The 21,631-nt window shown below is 35.5% G+C and overlaps 1 protein-coding gene across 2 annotated transcripts in view; it reads right to left on the reverse strand.

Moving 5' to 3' along the window:
- Positions 1-2,363: 2,363 nt before the first annotated feature.
- The window catches only part of gabbr1a (gamma-aminobutyric acid (GABA) B receptor, 1a), a 45,589-nt gene continuing 26,321 nt past the window's right edge, over positions 2,364-21,631 (reverse strand). For both annotated transcript variants that reach the window (XM_043258172.1, XM_043258173.1), the window contains 9 exons: positions 13,143-13,293; positions 12,371-12,503; positions 12,103-12,219; positions 10,054-10,161; positions 9,743-9,836; positions 8,097-8,224; positions 4,930-5,058; positions 3,745-3,888; positions 2,364-3,126 (listed from right to left, as the gene is read on the reverse strand). In XM_043258172.1, the coding sequence (XP_043114107.1) occupies positions 2,866-3,126; positions 3,745-3,888; positions 4,930-5,058; positions 8,097-8,224; positions 9,743-9,836; positions 10,054-10,161; positions 12,103-12,219; positions 12,371-12,503; positions 13,143-13,293 (1,265 nt within the window). In that variant the 3' untranslated portion in view covers positions 2,364-2,865. The remainder of the gene's footprint in view (positions 3,127-3,744; positions 3,889-4,929; positions 5,059-8,096; positions 8,225-9,742; positions 9,837-10,053; positions 10,162-12,102; positions 12,220-12,370; positions 12,504-13,142; positions 13,294-21,631) is intronic.

Here is a 21,631-nt window from a genome sequence, read left to right on the forward strand (position 1 = left end):
TAAAATAATTAAAAAAGAAAATACAAGAGGAGAGTGTCAATAAAATTTGATAGATCTAGTCTTATGGTTATAGTTTCTATGATTTTTGCCACAATGACAGTGTTTATGATGTGATATATAATTGGGAAAGTCTTTTCAAGTTTATATGTTACATAATGGTCATAAATATCATTTTAAAATTTTACAAAAAGTGCGGTATCGTTCTTACAATGAATATAAACAACCGTGAAGAGCACTCATTTGTTTACTGTTACTTGAAAGAGGCACAAAATTATTTTAACCACCAAAAAATAAATAAATAAATAAATAAAAATCACACAATAAATTAAAATAAATAAATAAGAATAAATAAATATAGAAATAAAACATTGCACAGGTCAAGCAATGGCCTTGAGTTTATAATATGGGGAAAGACAATTGTGAAGAGCACAATACTGTCATTTAAAAAATATATATTTTTATCAATATACGAACCCAGAGAACCCAGAAATTTTTTAATAATAAATTACCTCAAATAAACAAATAAAGAAATATTGCACAAAGTAATGGTCTTAAATTTGGCAAAGAAAATCAATACATTTCTAGAGAATGCTCACCAAAAAATAAATAAATAAATAAAATGCATTAATTAAAAATCATCTTACAATGTTGTGTGTTGTGAGATGTGTTTGTTTGATAAATTTGGCCCAAAAGTGCAAAAGCTACAGAAGCTGTTCAAGAGGCCTGTGCTTGTATTTTACTCGAACTGTCACGTGACGCACAAATCACAAACATCAAGGATGGATTGACGAACAAATAAGCGTCTTGCATCACAACTGTATGATAATAGGAGGAAAAAGCAAACCGATGCTTGTTTTGTACAGTCCAGGCCAAAGCAAACTTCTTTCATTCTTTTCCATTTCACTTCTATTACTACGGTTGTAAAAAAGAAAAACAGGAGTCGGAGAGGCTGAGACAAGGACAGAAAAGCCATTAAAGCACCCTGGCACACGGCCGTGGGGATTAAAGGAGAAAAAGCATACGAGGAAAATAGAGTATCGACCAGACTCGGGTCAAATACCTTTAGGAGTAAGTAAATCACAGGTTCGGCTAAGACCTTGTCTCATTTCCTTTGTGAACTGGATGAGAGAGAGAGAGAACAATTCATCTGATACGTCTGTTGGTGCAATGCAAGGTCTGTCTCATTAAAGTGACAGTCTCGTCAGATGCTAAGCGAAGCACGGAGACACGCTCTTCTTCCTTCGCTGTCACTCAACAAAATAATTCAAAGAAATGTTTGACCGGGTCTGGCTCCAGCACCCACACAATCCTTCCTAAACACCCCTGTCCTAGTGTTTAAAGACGCTTTATCCGAAGGGATTTACGGAGGTCCAATTGCAAAAACAGTCAGTTCCCCTTGAAGAACTCCGATTTAAGTGCTACGGTCAAGGGCACTATAATGACAAAGCACAAACCTGATTTAAGTCGCTCTCTAGCCTTCGCGTTATCGCTCGCTTAAAGGAACGTTACAGGTTCAAGTGCAAGTTTAGCTCGATTGAAATATTCATTAGCAAAACCGATCCCCGTTTGTCCCTCTTTTTCTGCAAAACAAGGAAAGACTTATAGGGCTTATAGTGAGAAATTTACAATGGAAGTGAACGGGCCTAAACATTTAAAGCAAAAATCTCAATTCACAGTGAGACAAAAGTATTTATAAAAGTATTGGATTATCAAAAAACTACAAAAATATAGGGTAAAACGTAGTTCTGTTGGTTGCTCTTTTTGATTCAACTTTTTTGATTACAATTCAAATTTCCATTTGACTGACGATTTTAAATTTTCACCGTTTCAAATCTTGATATGAAGGTTTAAATGGTTTTAGTATAAAAAAAACGCTGCTATCACAAAGAAACACAAAAGGAAAGCAACATAAACAACTTTACAGCTCAAATAATACGCACGTGTTAATAGAATGATTAAAATGTGGCAGAATGAGTAACGTATGAAGTTGAAAGCTTCATATTTTTGCTTTTAAATCCTCCTTCCATTGTAAATGCCTCAACCTAACCTGAAGGACAAGTCAATATGAAATTATTATGTGTGTTATTCAGAAGGTTTGATTAATGCACAAACGCATACCATTTTCTGATATTGTCTGAAAGCACCACACTCAATAAATGTGCAACAGGATTTTTGTTTCCATATACACTACCTTTCAAAAGTTTGGGGTGAGTAAGTTTTTTTTTTTTTTTTTTTTTTTTTAGAAATTAATATATTTATTCAACAAAGATGCATTCATTTCATTAAAAGTGACAGTTAATATGCTCATAATGTTACACAAAATAAAATAAAAGCTGTTCTTTTGAACTTTCTATTAATCAAAAATATCCTGTAAAATGTATCACGGTTTCCACAAAACTGATTGCTTTCACCATTAATAATAATATCAATAATACTACATATGTATAGAGCAGCAAATCAGCATATTAGAATGATTTCTGAAGGAACATGTGACACCAAAGCCTGGGGAAATGATGCTGAAAATTCAGCTTTGCATCACAGGAATATAATAATAGAAATATAATAATAAATCAATGATAATTTTTCATAACAATATTAATATTAATTATTTTTACTGTTAAAAAAAATGCAGCCTCGGTGAGTGATTTCTTTCCAAAACTTAAAAAAAAAATCTTACTGACCCAAAACTTAGAATCGTAGGATTACAAAAAAATTATAATACTAATAATGTGCTAACAGATAGTTATCAAAAGTGAACAATTAGGAGGTCAGGATCAGGAGTTAAAAACTCATCAACTTCAAAATAAATTAAATTAAAATTAACCACAGGACACAACTTTACATTGCCTTCTTGGGATCCGGGGCTCATTTGTACAGCAGGGGCAGACGGCTGTTGTGGCAGTTGTTTCGGCTCAGTTTGCCCTCGCCCTGGTACAGGTTGGAAGAATTGGAGAAGGACGGAGGCAGGGACTGTTTGTCTGTTGCGGGGGAGTAGCTGGGGGGTTCGGCCTGAGACGACGGGACGCTGTGGTTCTGGTTCTGGTTCTGGACGGACGGGCGTCTGCGAGAGCGCAGGGCCTGGCGCTCCGCAAGCTGATGCCGCAGCTCCGTCACTCTTTCTTCCTTCTGCACAAAAAAAAATAAATAAATAACTTATATTAATAAATCTGCTAAACTTCTCTTATTTTTGTTCCGTCAAAGAAAGTAAGTCATGCTGTATTGGACCACATGAGGCTGAGTAAATTATTTGCTATTTTTGGGTGAACTATTCTTTCGACATTTCCTTTAACATCTCTTTATTAAGTCGCTGGTATTTCCTACCATAAATATATTAAAATTTAATTTCTGATTAGTAATACGCATTGCTAAGAACATTCGGACAATTTTAAAGGAGATTTAAACATTTTTTAAACGGTTGTATCTGCCAAATATATCTTAACAAACCAAACACCAATGTAAAGCTTATTTATTCAGCTTTCAGATTATATATAAACCTTAATTTAGAAAAAAAATGACTGGTTTTGTGGTCCAAGGTCACACATATAAAGCATACTCGGGCCTTAATGAATGAACAAATCAGAAGGTCGAGCAGGATATCATTTCAATAATTCATTCTGTCCAACCGGGATCCCATTTAATGTGTTCATTTATCAATCTATTATATCGTGTTAATTAAGACGCAAGCCGAGTGCACACGAGGAGAAGAGGAAGTGACGGATGGTGGTAGAGAAAAGGAGCATGTGCCTCTTGAATGATCTTCTGGAGTTCCCTGTTCTCGCGCTCCAGCTGCCTTGACTTCTCCTCGTCGTTGTTGTTGGTGGACGAGCCGGTTTTCAGCGTGTCCTGCTGCTCCGACTGCCACTCGCCGCGAGTGATCAAACGGCGTATCTGCAGAAAAGACGGTTCAAATCGATGAGGCGCCGCAGGGAACACTCGCTGAATTTATGAAATGTCAGTGAAATCGATAGTTCATATGGGTGATGCTGCGCGAGAGAGGACAGTAATAAGTAAGGGATCATTTACAGCCAGCCAGTCGCAAAATAAATCACCCTGAAGGGTCTATTCTGCGGAAAAATCTGCTTTCGTACATTTTCTGGCTTATTACATGGCTACTTAACTGATAAATAAATAAACGTACATGAAATACTGATTCAAGATGTTATTAAACTTATCTGAAAAGATAACGCAAAGCAGGGTTGTTATAACCAACAATACTTGGTAATATTAAATATTTTTAATAATTGAAAAATAAAGCTAAAATCAAATTTAATTAAAAACTTAAAATAAAAAAAAAAGAATGTTGCTTGGCTACTAACTGAAATACTTTGAAGAATTAAAATTAATAAAAACTACAAGTGAAATAAAACTAAAAATCTAATCAGTACTATTAAAAAAAAAATTACACTAATTACTAAAAAATAAACTAACACTGAAAAATATAAAAACACAATAATACAAAATATACTAAAAATTTAAAGTGGAAACTTAAGATTAAAGAACAAATAATATTCAATACTTATATATTGAATATATATTAATATAATACTTAACACTGCCAAAGAGAGATTCAATAGACACTAGCAAAAATCTGTTTCACATGATATTTAGAGTTTAACAGGCATTATATGAATAAACTTGTATAAAGAAAATTTCACAGCATAACACTGTGATTTACCTGTACCGTATAAAAAACAAAAAGAAAAAAAAGTTCTCTAAGATAAAGATCACTTTACTATTCTGAGGAAACAGAATCTCCTGCTTAGATCATAACATGAACCCAGTGCACTTGTGCAGTGATAAAAAATGAAACTGCAGCGAGGGAAAGAACCGAAATTAGACAAAATGAGAAATCGGCATCTGCCATAAAAAAAAAAAAACAGCGTGAATGTGGAAGTGATATGAAGCAGGGGATTATCTGAGTGCATGTACCTTGGGCACAAAGAGCACCACGAGGGTGATGTAGACGGAGAAGATGATGGCTAGAGAGGCGAATGCAAATGAAGCATCCTGCTGAGAGGAGAGGATCATGGTCACCGGAGCAGTAATCATGCACAGCACCTGGAGACAGAGTAAAAAAAAAAGAGAGAATAATGTTAATAATGTGCATCTATAACTGTGAGGATATAACTAAAAATGTAAAATCATTACCAGGAGATATAGCCTAAACTAGATTGTTAGGACTCACTTAATAAATTAAATTAAATTAAATTAAATTAAATTAAATTAAATTAAATTAAATTAAATTAAATTAAATTAAATTAAAATTTCAAAATGTTGTTTAGTGGCTCAATTAAATTATTAAGAAATAAATAAAAACTAAAACTGAAATAAAAATAAATTAAAGCTAAATAGAAATTAAAGAAAAAAAATGTAAGATTACTAAAGACAGGACAGCATTATTATTTGAAGCTTTAACTGATTTATCTTTTAAAATAAGATCTTCAGAACTCAGTCATTTTTCAGTGCCAATTTAAACCACTTACAAATGTGGCCTTGATCAGGTTTGTAAAAATTTGATTTCATGTGTTTGTTTTGACTGGAGTCAGATTTTTTACAAATACACACACACACACACACACACACACACAAGGTCTTTGTGTACCAAACTTTAATCACCACTAGAGGGCATAAATTAACTGTAAGAAAAAATGAACTTGCAGAGCAGAAACGTCTTGAATGAGAAGTAAGAAAGTGATTAGATACAGATACTGTATTTCGGGGAAAAGGAGGAAGCAAGAGAAATAAAAAGTGAGAGAGAGCAAGAACTGTTGATGAAAAAGAGAGGTCATTTTGTCGAAACACTCGGCAGAGAGATGGAAGATCTCCACGATGAGTGGAGATGTCATATCCGGCGAACAGTGTGTGGAAAAATAACTGGTATTTACCTTCAACGGCCAAGAATGACTCTCCAGACAGATAACTGCGAGCAATGAACTGACTGTCATGACTGTCCGGAGTCAACACAAGTCTATTTCCTCTCTGACCTCAACAGCACTGGAGCGAGATGAGCTGCTCCGTGTTATTCTACCAATCACTAAAACATCACCTGATGGGAAGCAAAGCGCTTGTTAAGTCTGCAAGCTCAACAAAAATAGACTTTTTCTGCTGTACATACATCAGACTTGTACTTTCCCTGGCGACATTTTTACCGACTCGTTTCTGAATCTTGCATCACCGTAAAACAGGCAGAAAATCCTTTGTTTTTGATCGCCCCTCCAACTCTCAAAGCAGACCTGTCATTCCTGACACGTGGCAGAAACACGGTGCCATTCTGAGGCTTAATCTGATCTTATGTAAAATAGCTGTAGGACTGACGTAAAGCGTTTGCGTTACCAGTGAAGTGTTACTTGTTTCCTCATTAGGATGTTTTAGTCTAAGTTTGAGCAAATGGGTGCAATTATGCAAATCAGCCCGCGAAGCACTTGGAGTTATTGCCGGAATCAAACTGTTTGCAAGCAGTCGAGCAATTCAGAGCGAAGCACAAAACGGCAGTAATCAACACTTCATTCAAAAACTGCGCTAAAAAAGGCTCAAACACAAGGCGAACGTGTCGTTTTTGGCAAAAGTAAATACACTTAAAATTTTATTTAAATGACCTGTTTCGCCGAGTTGGAAAGAGTTTGCATGGTGCGTTTTTTTTATTCCTACAAATATTCAAAGTAAACAATTATCCACACCACAGCTATGCAGGAGGATTTGTGGTACCGCCTTTCTGGAACATGGTCTTGTTGGAGTTTAAAAAGATTTTAAGATATGAAATACCAAGAGATTTCACAACATCGTCTCTTGGAAATTGTGTAGATATTATGTTGAAAGAAGACGTGCGTCTTGTAAATATATTAAGTGTAGCATGTAAAAAGAGCATTATCAAGATACTACTGTAAGCAAAACAACATCTTCACTTGAAAGGATGGAATGGATTGAAATTGTTAAAGATATATACAATTTTGAGACTTATTTTTGAAATACTGAAATAAATTGACTGAGTACAGTAATGTAAATAATTATTTACATTATGTACTGTATGTATATATATGAACATGTTATATTCATTTGAATAACTTGATAAGCAGTAGTATAGGTCAAGTTAAAATCTGTAAAGAGTAAGAAACTAAATTAAATACTTATAGCTATTATACGGTATTCTTTAAAAGTTCAGTCTAATTATTTAATTTTATTTTATTTTAATGTTTTGGAAACATGTTTACCAATATTGCATTTATTTGATCAAAAATACAATAAAAACAGCTATACTGTGAAACATTATTTCAATTTAATATATCTGCTTTCTATTTTAATATAATTTCAAATGTAAGTTATTCATACAGAATTTTCAGCATCGGTCACGCGATCCTTCAGAAACCACTCCGTTACGCTGATTTGCTGCACAAATATATGGAGACTGATATTTTTGCACAAGCTGTGATCCATTTTTTAGGCTTCCTTGATGAACAGAAAGTTTAAAGAGCACATATTTTCAGTGGAAATCTTTTGATCAGCGTAACGCATCACCGGGGAAGCACGAATTCCTTGCGAGACAAAAAAAAAAAATTAAAGCAATAATTTTGTGATTTGAATAACTTTGTCATTCCATTTTTGTCCTAGCAGGTAAAGAGCCATTTTTCACGAGCGAACTGTTTATCCTACTTCTACGGTGCCGACAGAGAGCAATTGAAGTGAGAGGGGGCGGCGAGTAAAACACTGGGAGCTGCTTGGGAAAAAGTCACCTGCTGAGTCACAATTCATTTTCAACGAGACGGACGAGCAACACAATACCACCCCAGAAACTGCTTCAGCCCTGGGCGACAGCTTATATTGCTTATGCAAGTTTCTGCCACTGCTTATAAGCAGTTTCACAATTAACTTAGCCTTCTGTCGTATATTTATAAAGGAGTCACGTATAGTATCCTGGGGAAGATATAATAATAGTCTTGACTGGAAGGGCACGGTATTCCTAATATCCATATGATATATATATATAGCTATATATTAGATGAAACAGTCAAATGTGTTTCCCCCGGCTGTCAGAAATGGTTAGGCTACACTATAAGACATTATGTGCTGTGAATATAGAAATAGCCAGCAGTCAGACTTACAGCTACGTTGTAGATGGCCATGCCGACCGCTCTATGGTCATTAATCTTCTCAGTGGAAATGGACTTGGTCTCGTAGGCCAGAAAGATTCCCAGCAGCAGCAGAAGTCCCTTGTAGCCGTACACCACACCTGAAGGGAGAAAGCATTACTTACGGTATAGTGAGTGCTCTTAAAGCTCAGAGTTCGGCTTAAGATAATGTCTCGCATGCTTTCTATTTCTGTGCTGATTTTAAGCAAAGGCTCTTTTTTAACCATTGAACCACTGGTTCTGTTCAACCAGCGCGCATTAGAAACTAGAAACGTTTGGGCGTTACAATTTTGATGTTTTGATGAAATATTTTTTGAAGTTTTATTCAGCAAGAACGCACTAAAATGATCAAAAGTGACAGAACATGTATGACGTTATCAAAGATTTCTATTTTACACGAATGCAGTTTTGAACTTTGAAGTTTCCACAAAAACACTGTGTGGCTAACTAACCGTTTGAACGCTGATAACAATAAGAAATGTTCATTAAATCATGAAATGACTTCTGAAGGATCATGCGAGACTGAATAATGACAAAAATTCAGCTTTGATCACAGAAATAAATAAATAAATTCTTAAAACAGAATCTAGTTCATTTGAAATATTACTGTTATTTAGAGTATTTTTGATCTAATAAATACAGCCTTGGTGAGAGACTTGGTGAGAGAATCTTACCATTGTCAAACATTTGAACATTTGTATATAAAACCTACCAGAAATTAATTTATAATAAATTCAGCGATGTCATAAATGCAGTCTACAGGGTTTTGAGTTCAAATTAAGATATAATATATATATATATATATATATATATATATATATATATATATATATTGTTATATGTGTATATATATTACAGCAGTGAAACCTGGTAAAAATGTTAATTGGACATTTAAAAGTGTTGCAATTTTTTTTCTGGCCGCAAAAAAAGTGACATGAAAATAAAATCACTGAATTATTGAAAAAAAAAGAAAAAGAAAAACAATAAATAAATAAAATGAGGAGGAATGATAAAGGAAGTGAGAGAGTAGAGAGGGACTAATAAGTCACATTAAGAGTTTAATCTCGTTTTGAGTTCAGGGAAGGTTTTTTTTTCTCTGTAATATTATCTTCCTGTACAATGTGAGAGAGTCAGGCTATGAGATCCAGACCTGGGCACTGACCCACAAAATTTAATTTTACACTGCGGCGCTCTGATAGGAAGTCAGAGCAAGAAAGAGAGAGAGAGAGAGAGAGAGAGAGAGAGAGAACGAGAGAGGGAAAGGATGAGTTGTGAATGGTGAGAGGAATACAAAATGAACTGGAAAAAACTCTTGAGCATATAGCAAATTATTCATTTAGATTTCAAAAACAGATTGTATCACTGAAGTGTAGAACAACAAGCAACCGTATAGATAATTAAACTACTAGACATATCTAAATAAATTCAATTAAAATAGACCAGGGGTGTCAAATGCACCGGCGCAAAGTAAAAATATTAAAGTAAATTATGTTTATTTATTATCGTCATGATATTCATATATCTGAGTTTCAAAACAAAGTTTATTATTCATGCTTAGGGTTTTTTAAAATTAAAAATACTGCAGTAAAAGACAGCGCGAGCGAGTGTTGGATACTTACCAAGCCACGTATTCATCTTCTCTGAGCTGCAGTGCTCGAGAAGAGGCTGAATCAACACATCTAGATCTTCTTTAGGAGCCTCTTTAGTGAACTTCTGCTTAGACGAGAAAACAAGAGAGCGAGCGAGAGCACTTTAAAGGACAGAGATTGAGGTCAATGCAGCAGAGCACCGCGCTACAATCCTTCACCATTAACACCTACTTCCATGAGCTTGCTCGGCGGAAATTTCCAAGGCATCTCAGAGGAAACGCATCATAAAAATCACACTAACAACAAGAAAAAAAAAAAAAAAAAATCAAGTGTCACCACACCTCCACAGTTATGTGCAGAGGGTCCACGATCTGCCAGATAAGCAGAGAGAGAACATCAATAGCCAGCAGAACTGCAACGGTCGCATACAGCTTCCACGGCTCCAGATGCTGCGGGAGAAATAACAAGACCGTAATCGTTACACGCTTGCAAAATATCGAGACGCTAACGAGAAACTGCTATACTGTAAAGGGAGGAATAAAAGATCCATTTATGCGCAGTCACAACAGTTGTAGACATTATTGGAGACTCTGTTTACTGTATTTGTTTTCTGCTGAGCACAAAAGGAGTTTTGAAGAATATGTATGCGTTTTAAATATATTGAAAATATTGAAAAATATATTTCACATTTATTGTTATGGAGTAATGAGGTAATATGAATGGGGGGAATGTGGAAGGAATTAATAATTGACCATTTTTATTGTTAACTATTATAATTAACAATTATTCGTCTTATTGCTTACCTTGTTATTATTATTTAAATCTGTACCGTCACGCACAATAGTTTTGTATTTTATGCTGTATATAACGTGTACTTTTAATAACACATTATATGAACCTCAAATATATTGTGTATATTTATTTATTTATTTATATATAAATACATTTTTAAAAAGATGCCAATATGTCATTGCGTGTCGAGAGTTTTGAAAAGTTTTGAAAAGTAAAGTTGTACTTTTTTTTTCCAATGCAAAAAATAGTAAGTATTTGGGTTTGAAACGAATCAAGGGTGACTCTTTTTAAGAATCGCGGCATTCGAGGTGCTGTTCTGAATAACGCGTTTATTTTCCTGTCAAGGTAAATGACGGAATCGCTCCGACACCATAACAATTGTGTTTACTCCGCTGCATGGTGGGTAACAGGAAAGAGGATTGCCAATCATCGGCAAACATGACGAAAGTCATGTGTTACAAATGTGGACTTATTTTCAGTTGCTATTCCATCCATTAATCCGCGGCCTCGGGCTCCCTCCAGGCCGTCAGACTGGGAAAACAGATAGAACCGAGCCTCACTGCACTCTTTCTCCTCTCTCTCTCTCTCTCTCTCTCTCGCCCTTAATCGCCGTGAAGGCGTCAAATGACCCAAGAGCCCCCTGTTTCTACCACATTCTGCCTGAGCGCCGAACTTTCTTCAAGTGCTGTCGAACCACTTAGGCAAATTGCCCCATTACGGACATTGGGAGAGTTGAAAGTCATCTCGATTCGTCGTGCAGCACGCTTGAATAATAAAACCCCCTGAAGGTCGGATTTCTGTAAAAGAAATTTAATGCTCATCCATATTCATACATATTCCATAGTTGGGGTAATCTGGTTGTCGTTTGATGAGGTCTTAGGGTTTCCCTAATGCCGTGTCTTATTGCTTTAGGACACGGGATCAGAGCGAACGCACGTGTCAAGATGCTAATAGTGTGTTTGTGTTGTGTAAGGAAGAAACGGACAGAACTTCTCGCAGCAAGAATAAAAGAGAGAAGGGGGGAGGTTCGTGTCTATTTCGTGCTGGGAAACTTCATCTAGCGCTGTAGAGTCAGCGGTGCGGGATTCTTTAATATGCAGTAGATAACAGTGAATTCGGCAGCGCTGCATACCGTGAGCACGCTGCTCGTCACATCTGCAGATTCTGCAAAATTATCGGAAAATAATTAAGGGGTTACTGAAAAATGCAAAGTCTTGTGCAAAGCCTATGAGCCCTGTCATCGTTCTAATTAAACCAGACGTAATTTATTTTAAATTCATTACTCAGTTCACCCAAAAATAAAAAATCTGTCATCATTTACCCTCGTGTCATTCAAAAATTATACAGTTTTCTTTCTTTTGTGGAGCGTTTTATAGCAAAAAAAATTTTAATGCCACAGTTTTTGGAACATAATTAATATGAATAATTATTAAAATAAATAACAATCAATTTAATTATTAAATTATCATATATATATATATATATATATATATATATATATATATATATATATATATATATATATACACGGCTTAAAAATGGCATTTTTGTGGTAAACAATCCCATTTTATGCAAGACACATTTTATTTACAATTTACCTTTCTCTTCTCTTTTTTCTCATCTTTCTTGGTGAAGACAGTGTGAACCCACCAGATCTTGGTGAACATGCTGCCATAGGCTAAACTGAAGCCTAGTCCAAGCAGCCACAGGCGAAACTACGAGAGAATGAGAAACAGAGTTCATTTGGAAGCTCAGCTCCAAAACAGCTATTCATTTTTTACAACAAATCTTCATTGTGCTCAAAGGTCGAGGCTGAATGAGAGGAAACGGCAATAAAAAAAGTGAGTATAACATTTACGACCCTACCTGGCACACCACGGGGAACTGTGATTTCTGGATATGGAGGCCATCGATGCCCAGAGGAAAGACGGCCGCTAACGCCAGCACGCAGCCCACCGCCGTCATGTTGTTCAGATAGGGCTGAGAGTTCTGAATGTATCTGTCAGAAGAGTTACAACAGATTACAGATATAGTACACGGTTTCGAAATGAGAAATCCCAAACATTTCATGCTGGTCTCTAATATTTTTTTGTAACAACCATGGGAGCATTTAAAGGAGTCATAAAATTGTGAAAAATCCCATTTTCCTTCATCCTCTAAAATAGGAGCATCAAAACTTTTCTCCCCAGTTCACTTTCCTCCCCAGTTCAAATTGTGTTTTAAAACCTTTATCCACGATCATTTCATTTCAGTCATAACGGTTTTGCCTTTACATTTTAGTACAGAGCGTTTTGCGCACCATCCACAATGTGATGCAGCTCTGCAAAAAAACCTTCAGAAAAATCTAACAACATATATATGTAAGATAATAGCTTAAATTAATGATTTATTTTCAGGCAATGTTACTTGAACATTAGTATTGAATAAAAAGTATTTTTTAAATCTTCTAATCCCACTGGCAAACTGTTTTATATGTGTTTTTTTAATTAAAATAATGAATTACATTTAAAAAGTGCCATTACAATATGGACAGAACTGACATATTGATCTGCAAGAAATTATTCTAAAATTAATTTTAACTGTTAAGATTTTATTGCATCTCTTGCATGTGGATTTCTTATGAACGCAGGATACTAACCTGACGCTACTGTTGTATATGTTGAAGGAAAGGCAAACTATGCCCAGAAGGATTCCCAGCCCGGCAAAGACAGACACTGATACAAAGAGCTTCTGGGAAAGGTAACGAAACTCCTCAATCACCTTGGTCTGGTCTGCTGGAGGGCCGAGGCCTGTCGAAAGAAATATCAGAGAAACTCTGAAGCGCAGAGAGAAACATATAAGAACATATAGATCACACTACATGACACTAGATGCAAAACAAAATAAAAAAAATCAGAGATCGACTTCATTGACAGTTCGAAGAGCAAAGGCGAAGGTTCAGAGAGTCATTAGCTACGTCTGCGAAACACATGACTTGGAGGGAATATTAATGTTTTTCTTTTCTCTGTGAAAACTTTCTGCGAAATAAGGCCACCGGGCCGGTTTGACACGTCAAGTGTCTGGAAAATTTCAGGGGAAGAGGAAGCGTTCACACATTAGCAAGACCAGACGGAATCTGACTTCTTTCACACTTTCGGCGCTTGTTTTGGAAGAAAATCTGCAGAATTCAGCGAAACAGATTTTAAGATGTGTTAAACGGAGCTGGGAGTACTACGCTTTCATTTCTAGCCCAAAGAACAAAACAAAGACACTAAAAATATTTGAATAAACAAACATACAGAGGACAAGGGATGTGTGAAAATGTGTGACTGAAGGTTGTTGTATTTTCGAGCAACAAAAATTTTTGTCGATGGCATCTGGTATGAACACGTTTGCTTGTAAATAAGATATTTGGTGTACATGACAGGAGATCAAAGTGAGAGAGAGCAGGAAAACTGATGTCAATAAACCAGCATAAATATACTGACGAGACCTTTTCTTGCAGGGAGACGTCAATATAAAATCAATAGATTCAAATTTTAATGCTGTTATTTTTAATTAAGTTATCTGAAAACAGTTTGATGGACATTTCCGCTGTTGTATGGCATAATTGAAGTCATTAATTATTATATAAATAATAAATCATTGACTGCTTAGTAATTATGTTTTATCACAAACTTGTGGTGGACACCTGAAAGTTTGTGGTCGATATTATATTATATTGTTTTTATTAGAAAGCAGCTCACCAAGGCTGCTTTTCTGGAAAAACGGGAATATTCTGAAATATATTAAAGAACTGTTTTCTACTTTAATATATTTAAAATAGTGTTGTCACACGAATAATCACAATTAATTGCATACAGTACAAAAGTTTTTTTTTTGCGTGATAAATGTGCGGTCTGAGCATATTTATTATGTGTATATATAAAAACACACACACATATATTTTATTTTTAGAAAATATTTACATTTACGTCTATATTTACAGAATTTCTATTATAAATACATTTATTTAATATATAAACATTTTATATGCATGTATAAAATAAATACATGCATAAGTGTGTCTATTTATATGCACGTAATAAATACAGAGCAAGCATACATTTATTATGCAAGACAAAAACCTTTATTTTGGATGCAGTTAACTGTGATTAATTGTTTTAATGCACTAATTGAAAAATCAAATTTTTTTCTGTGATGGAAAAGCTGAATTTTAACCACAATTATTCCAGTCTCCAGTGAAATCATACTAACATGCTCATTTGCTGCTTTCCTATTATTATCAATGTTTAATATTTTTGTGGAAACAAAAATATTCTTTGATGAACAGAAAGTCCAACATAATATGAGCATTATAAATATCTTTACTGTCACTTTGGACATCTGAATGCATCCTTTGCTGAATAAAAATTCATACTAACGTAAAAGTTACATATGATCCAAACCTACACGTATGATCCAAAGTAAACTTAAAATTTAACAGAACATCTATGTATCAATGAACCGATGTAGAATAAGTAAAAAACACCATAGCAAACTCATGGTAAAGGCATTATGTTCTCACTCCTCACAGTAATGTTATCACTCTTACTGAAACTGTGACTAAAATTACGAATTTACGCCTCTCGCTGTTCAATCTGTCACTATAATTATAACCAAAAACAGGATTCCTGTGGGAACAATAATTACAGCGATGATGGCTGTCGTGTGCTTATAAAGCTATTTGAAAAAGACAAACAAATGACAGCGACCGGCAGAAATCTAACACTGAACGACAGTTAAAATAAGAGTATTTCTCTGTCAGAAGCAAGCGTGTCATTAGGGGGAAGGAAAGCTGACCGGGAGGGACATGTGTCCGTGAAAGACAGCTGGCCCTCGGCTTCGTCAAAAGTGACACAATGTTTGTTGATACTTTCCGAATGTCAGAACACTGACGGGTCAGGAGTGACACTTGACATTGGCTACTGCAATGAGGCAGCAATCCTGTGAGAGATAAATGTATGTGTGTGTGTGTGTGTGTGTGAGTGTGTGTGTGTGTGTGTGTGAGTGTGTGTGAGTGTTAGAAAGCTCTGTCCTGTCACTCGATGCATTCGCACAGTAAACCTTCCGTCGTCCTTGATCTAAGAATCAGGACAGGGTGTTGCTATGGAGACCTGGCTTAACAACAGTTTCCACAGCAATTTGGAAGAGAAAGTCATGCTAAAGTGGTTGTCAGGAGCTCCAAAGAGATTGCGGAGAAGCAAGGGCACTGCCATATGGTTCGGAAAGACAGAAGAAACCAAGTCCTGAGTCCTGACCCGCGTTGTATGTTTTAAAGGGCGCGTTTTTATTTTAATAAAGATTAGAAACCGCACAAATGCTTGAAAATCTCACCCCAAAGAATCCCGGAGGAGGTTCTGCGCTATTTGGACAGAACATCTGCCGCTTCTGCTATTATCATGGGCAAAAAAAAACGCAGAGCAGTGTCACCAGCTCAACGCTCCGCTTTTCTCCGTGGGGGAAAGAGGAAGACGCGACTAAATAGGTCGTAACTGTGAATTCGGTTTTTCTGAAAATAGCCGTAATTGGCTAAAAAGGATGTGCATTTGCAAATGAAGGATGAAAATTATTAAAGCAAATTAAGTTGAATGGATCTTTGGAGGTTTTTGGATTCATGCCCCTTTTTGCAGTGCCTTTTGGTGACAGGAAGTTATTAAATGAAGGAAGCATAGGTTTTAAATAGGCTAAATTTTGTATAAGCCTTCCGTGAAAGCCATTTTTATATATATATTTATATATATACACACACAATTATATTTAATTGTATACATATGTATATATAATTAAATATATCTTTATACACATAAACCTAAATGTGCTCACCAAGGCACAGTACTGTTTTCTATTTTAAAATGTATATTAAAATGTAATCAATTCCTGTGATGCAAAGCTGACTTTTTAACATCAATACTCTTTTTCTGTAGAGCTGGATGAGATGACCTAAAACCAAAATCTTGATTAACTGTACATTTTACCTCCATTAAGATTAATGAGTGATCCATTTATTTACTTTTTGCCCTCATAGTTCACTGATGAGGTTTGTACTGTAAAAATGCTCAACTATTAAAAGGTGGGATAATTTTTTTTTTTCTAATGAAAGAGTGCATTTCTCATCTCTGTGATTTTAAAATAATTGAATGAAACACAAACTGTTTATAGGTATTTACTGAATATTTCGAACAACTAAAATCAAAGCACACATTTCTAAAAACGAAAAAGTCTTATTTAAAAACTCACATTTCAGTTTTAATGTAAAAAAACAGCGGTAACAGTGCATTGTGATTGGCCGAACATCGCAAGCATGAGTCGGAAATGTAATTGCCCTTTCAATTATCGCAAGCTAGACGTGGGGGCATGTTTTCATTATGTTTTCACCTGGTCTGGATCAGCTTTCCCCTCTAGATAAAATAAATCCTTTTGTGGGAGACTTTGAGCTTTGTAACTCTGCAGATCTTATACATGCACAAACAGCTAAACACCACACTAAAGAAAAGAAAAAATAGAAATCGCATCATATGACCCCTTTAAGGAGAAAGCCAGGGTTGCCAATTCAGGCTCCAGCTGCGGGTTGTTTATCAGTCTATTTTTTTTTTAATTGAACCAATCCCCCTCCAACCCCTGCACATGATTATGACCGAGGGAGGGGAAAACTGTGGGTAAAAAATACACTGGGCCAGTCTTGGTCTAGTTTTGAATAGCAGTTGGGCTTGTTTTGATGCATAGACCTTGAAACCCTGGAGAAAGTATTAACATGTTTAAAAAAAAACTTGGTTACTTTTACTTATGTTCAGGTTTCTCGAGAAATATTTGATTGGGTTCAATCCCAGGCTGTGGCTGAGCCACTCAAGGACATTTAAAGAGTCTATAAGCCACTCTTGCTGTGTGTTTAGGGTCATTGTCCTGTTGGAAGGTGAACCTTCTGCCCTGCCTGACTTTCTGAATGCTCTCGACTACGTTTCCTTTAAAGCTATCTCTATATTTTGCTGCACTGAGCGTTCCTTCCACTCTGATGAGTCCCTTAGTCCCTGCTGCTCAAAAACAGCCCCACAGCATGAGGCTGAGACCAGCACACTTTACTTTTGGAATGGTACTCTGCAGGTGATGAGCAAAGCTGGTTTCCTTCAAACATGATGCTTAGAGTCAAGGTTAATCAGAACAGAAAATCTGTGTGTCCCAGAGCCTGAGGGTCCTTTAGGTGCTTTATCGTAATTCAAATTCACTTTGCAATACAAAGTGTGTTTTCATGTGCCTTGACTGAGGAGAGGATCTAGTATTAGCACACTGCCATAAAGCCCAATTTGATGAAGTGTTGCAGTGATGTTTGTCCTTCTGTAGATTTCTTCAATTTCCACATATGATCATGAAGCTCTACTAGAGTGACCATCAGGTTCTTGGTCACCCCTCTAACCAACACTCTTCTCCATCAGTTGCTCAGTTTGGCCAGGAGGCTAAATCAAGGAAGAGTCCTGGTTGTTTCAAACTTCTTCCTTTAAAGTTTATGAAGACTGCATGCTTGTTTCTATTCACCTTAATGTACGTTTTTTGCTCTGATATGCATTATCAGCTGTTAGACTTTTTATTAAGATGTGTGTGCCTTTCCAAATCATACCCATTAAACTGAATTTGCCACAGGTTCACTTCACCAAGTGTAGTAACATCTACAAGCCTTATGAATGCTGCTGAGCTAAATTTCAACTGTACGAGATAAGGGCATGAATACTTATGCAATGGAATCATTTTAGCTTTTTATTTTCAATAAATCTGCAAAGATGATAAAAAACTGTTTTTTTGCTGTATGTTTATGGTGCATGGAGTGCAGATTGATGCGAAAAAAAAGTATTTTAACATAAGTTCAACATAAGACAGCAACATAACAAAATGAAAAAATGCTGGGGTATATTTTCACAAGGCAGCGTATATATAAAATTTACTGTAATTCATTTCAAGACACTGAACCTTACTATATAGCATTGTATTTAAAGTTAATCTTCCGACCTTTTAGGAGGATATTGAGATGGTCTCAAAAATAATAGACATTGGACTAAAATCCACAAACCTAAAAGCCACAGAAAAAAACTATATAAATAACTTTATGTGTGGCTAAAATATGTAAGCACACGCGCTGACTTTGTAGAACCCAACCTCATGTGCTTTAAAAATAATAATAATAAAACCTTCGGAAACTTCTGAATCTTAATGCATTTCATCCACTTTGAAAACACTGTAATCACGCTGTCAAATACAGTAAATTGCAGTGTTCAGTCATTAAGCTGACATTGACATCTATAATAATCTTTCACTTTTACCAAAATTTCCGCCTGCAGCATTGATCTTCACCTTGTAGCCATTCAGAAAACAAGTTCTAGTGAAGTGTGAGGTCATTACTCGTCTAATGTAGGGCAGCGCTGCTTTGTTACCGTCACGCTGGTGGAATCCACTCAATGGGATCACAGCATGAAGGATTGATTAGAGCCTAAATCAAGAATGACTCACAGAAGAGGACCGGGCAAATCCAGCAAATAATCGCCTCTGTATCTCTTGGGTGAGAAAATACAGGATTTTGGTGGTGGCAATTCAATTCTCATCTCTTGGCAGAAAACCAATTTGCGGGGTAATAGGGAAGGCACCGATTTGTGCTTTTGTTAATGATTCACTAGAATAGTATCCCGGCATCCATGCAGAAAAAGAAGCAAGTTGAGCAACAACTGTGAATTTTTTTTATCGAAGCTATTCCAAGGGTGACAATGCACCTGACAGGATGCTTTTAAAAGTAAAATGTTTCTTTTGCTTTGTTCACGCTGCATTTTTAGGACTGGCTGCCCAAAAGCAAGCGGAAAACTGGAAATGATTTCGCGAGGCGCGTGACATAATATAAGCAACAGAGGCATTTCTGTACTATTTACACATTCATGCATATGCTGAGTGTGAAACCACTCAACCGTTTGCTCATTCTGTACACTCTAAATACAGTCAATGTGAGCATAAATAAGCAAATTCATTCACAGACACTGCACTTTGTGTGAAAGTCACACAGCATCCTCAATGAGGAAAAAAAAGTACTTCCATCTAATCGGATCATTCAGACTGAAAAATATTTCTAAAAATATGATTATAATCATGTTTCAGAAAGCATTTAGATATAGTTTGCATCGGGTCGCACATTTTTTCACCACAGCTATTCTGAGCTGTGACATTATAAGCAGCAGAAAGGGAAAAATACAAGTCAAATTCAGTAGTAATAAATTCACTATTAACAAATACCAGTAATACTGTGACAGTTCATTTTTATATATATTGAAATAGTTATTTTTGTTTTATTTAAATTTTTTGTTAGTTATTTTAAGTTTTAAGTAATTGTCAATGACATTTTTTTAGCTATTGTTTTATTAGTATGTCTATATAGTTTTTGTTAATTTTATTTCAGTTTTAGTTAAGTACATCAAGTTAAAAATAAAAATGTAAAAAAAATTCAAATTTATTTTGTTCAGTAAAAATGCATTAGATTGATCAAAAGTGACCATAAACACATTTACACTGTAACAAAAAATTCTTGTTTTGAACTTTTCATTCTTCAAAGAAACCTAAAATGTCTTGTCATCCTATCTGTTTTGTTTGTTTTATAAAAGCACAATGTATCAAACAAGACCATTAGACAGTTATGCATTATTATTAAGACAATAAGTATTTAAAGTTGATTCGGCTGGCAAGGAATGACTTGCAAAATGAAATATTTGGATTTGTGCTGAATGAGAGTGGTGGGATACATGAGCACAAAGCTCAATTTCGCAAACAGCTGAGTGCACTTCATATTCCTTTGTCAGTCAAGTGAGAGACATGTTCAGAATCAGCGCATGGTCACTGTCTAGGGGCTCTGTTTTCAAAGTGCGCATTCACTGTTCTTCTGTTGGTGGTTATCAAACAGCATCACATTGCTGTATTGGCTGTATTCATGATGGTTCAGTATGAATACATGTATATCATGCCAAACCTAATACATATACATATATTAAGTGTGTTAAATGATTAATTGTAATTAATTGCATCCTATATATATATATATATATATATATATATATATATATATATATATAAGGAACATCAGTATTATTTGTTAGCCTTTGGTCAATGAAAGAAAAGTCACAATGGTCACAGAAATAACTGTGTAAATGTTAAAATGAAAGTCAGACATTGTATAATTTAAAAAATTAACTCACGAAACAGTGTACAAAAAAAATGGTAAACAGAAAACACTGAAAATAATGTATACATTTCAAGGTGTGTCCACTAATTAGCATCTGTCTTAAATATATACATGCATGTATGTGTGTCATGGACTAGAGGAAGCAAAGGTCTTGCAAGAGTTGACTCAAATTCATATAAGGTAAATGCATAAGCAACTAGATACTACAGTTGCAAAGGCGTCAAACAAAAAACTTGGGCCTATTGAGACAAATCTAAATCATCATTTGATAGCACAAAATAAGGTGAACTATCAGTAATTCATATATATATATATTGAATTTTTTGTTTTTTGGACAGAATACAGCTATTTTGAATCAACGTCATTGGAAAAATATGCTTTTTAGCCCCACCAGCAGAGTCAAACTGAACACATGCATAAAATGAAGCATAGCCTTGAAACCCTTTGTCTAATCTGTGCCTACAATGAAATCTTTTGACTATCACACCTTAATGGATCAGTCATGAGTTGAAGAGAGGAAAAATTGGACTATTGTAAAGTGGCGTCTGAAACATGCAGTCTGGAACACAACTGGAGCAGTTTGTCATGAGGAGTGGGCCAAAATACCTGCTGAGAGGTGCAGAAGTCTCATTGGAGTGGATTTTTTTTGATGCCTGTCTGAACAAAAACCTTGGTTTACCTTTCCACAAGAAGATTAAATTACTTTTTCAATTTCACACACTTTCCTACACGCTGTACTTTTCCATTTATCGGCGAGCATCATCACGCATTTTCATTTGATCCGCTCTGCGCCTCACATCTCTTTCATCAATACCGGTTTGTCAATCGAGAAATTCGCAGAGCTGCACAAAGGTCAGAGCGGCTCCACTTCTCCGCTCCCCTGGGCCTGTATGGTCTCCTCCAGC

Source organism: Puntigrus tetrazona, chromosome 15 (assembly GCF_018831695.1).
Source record: "Puntigrus tetrazona isolate hp1 chromosome 15, ASM1883169v1, whole genome shotgun sequence".
Classification (NCBI taxonomy): Eukaryota; Metazoa; Chordata; class Actinopteri; order Cypriniformes; family Cyprinidae; genus Puntigrus; species Puntigrus tetrazona.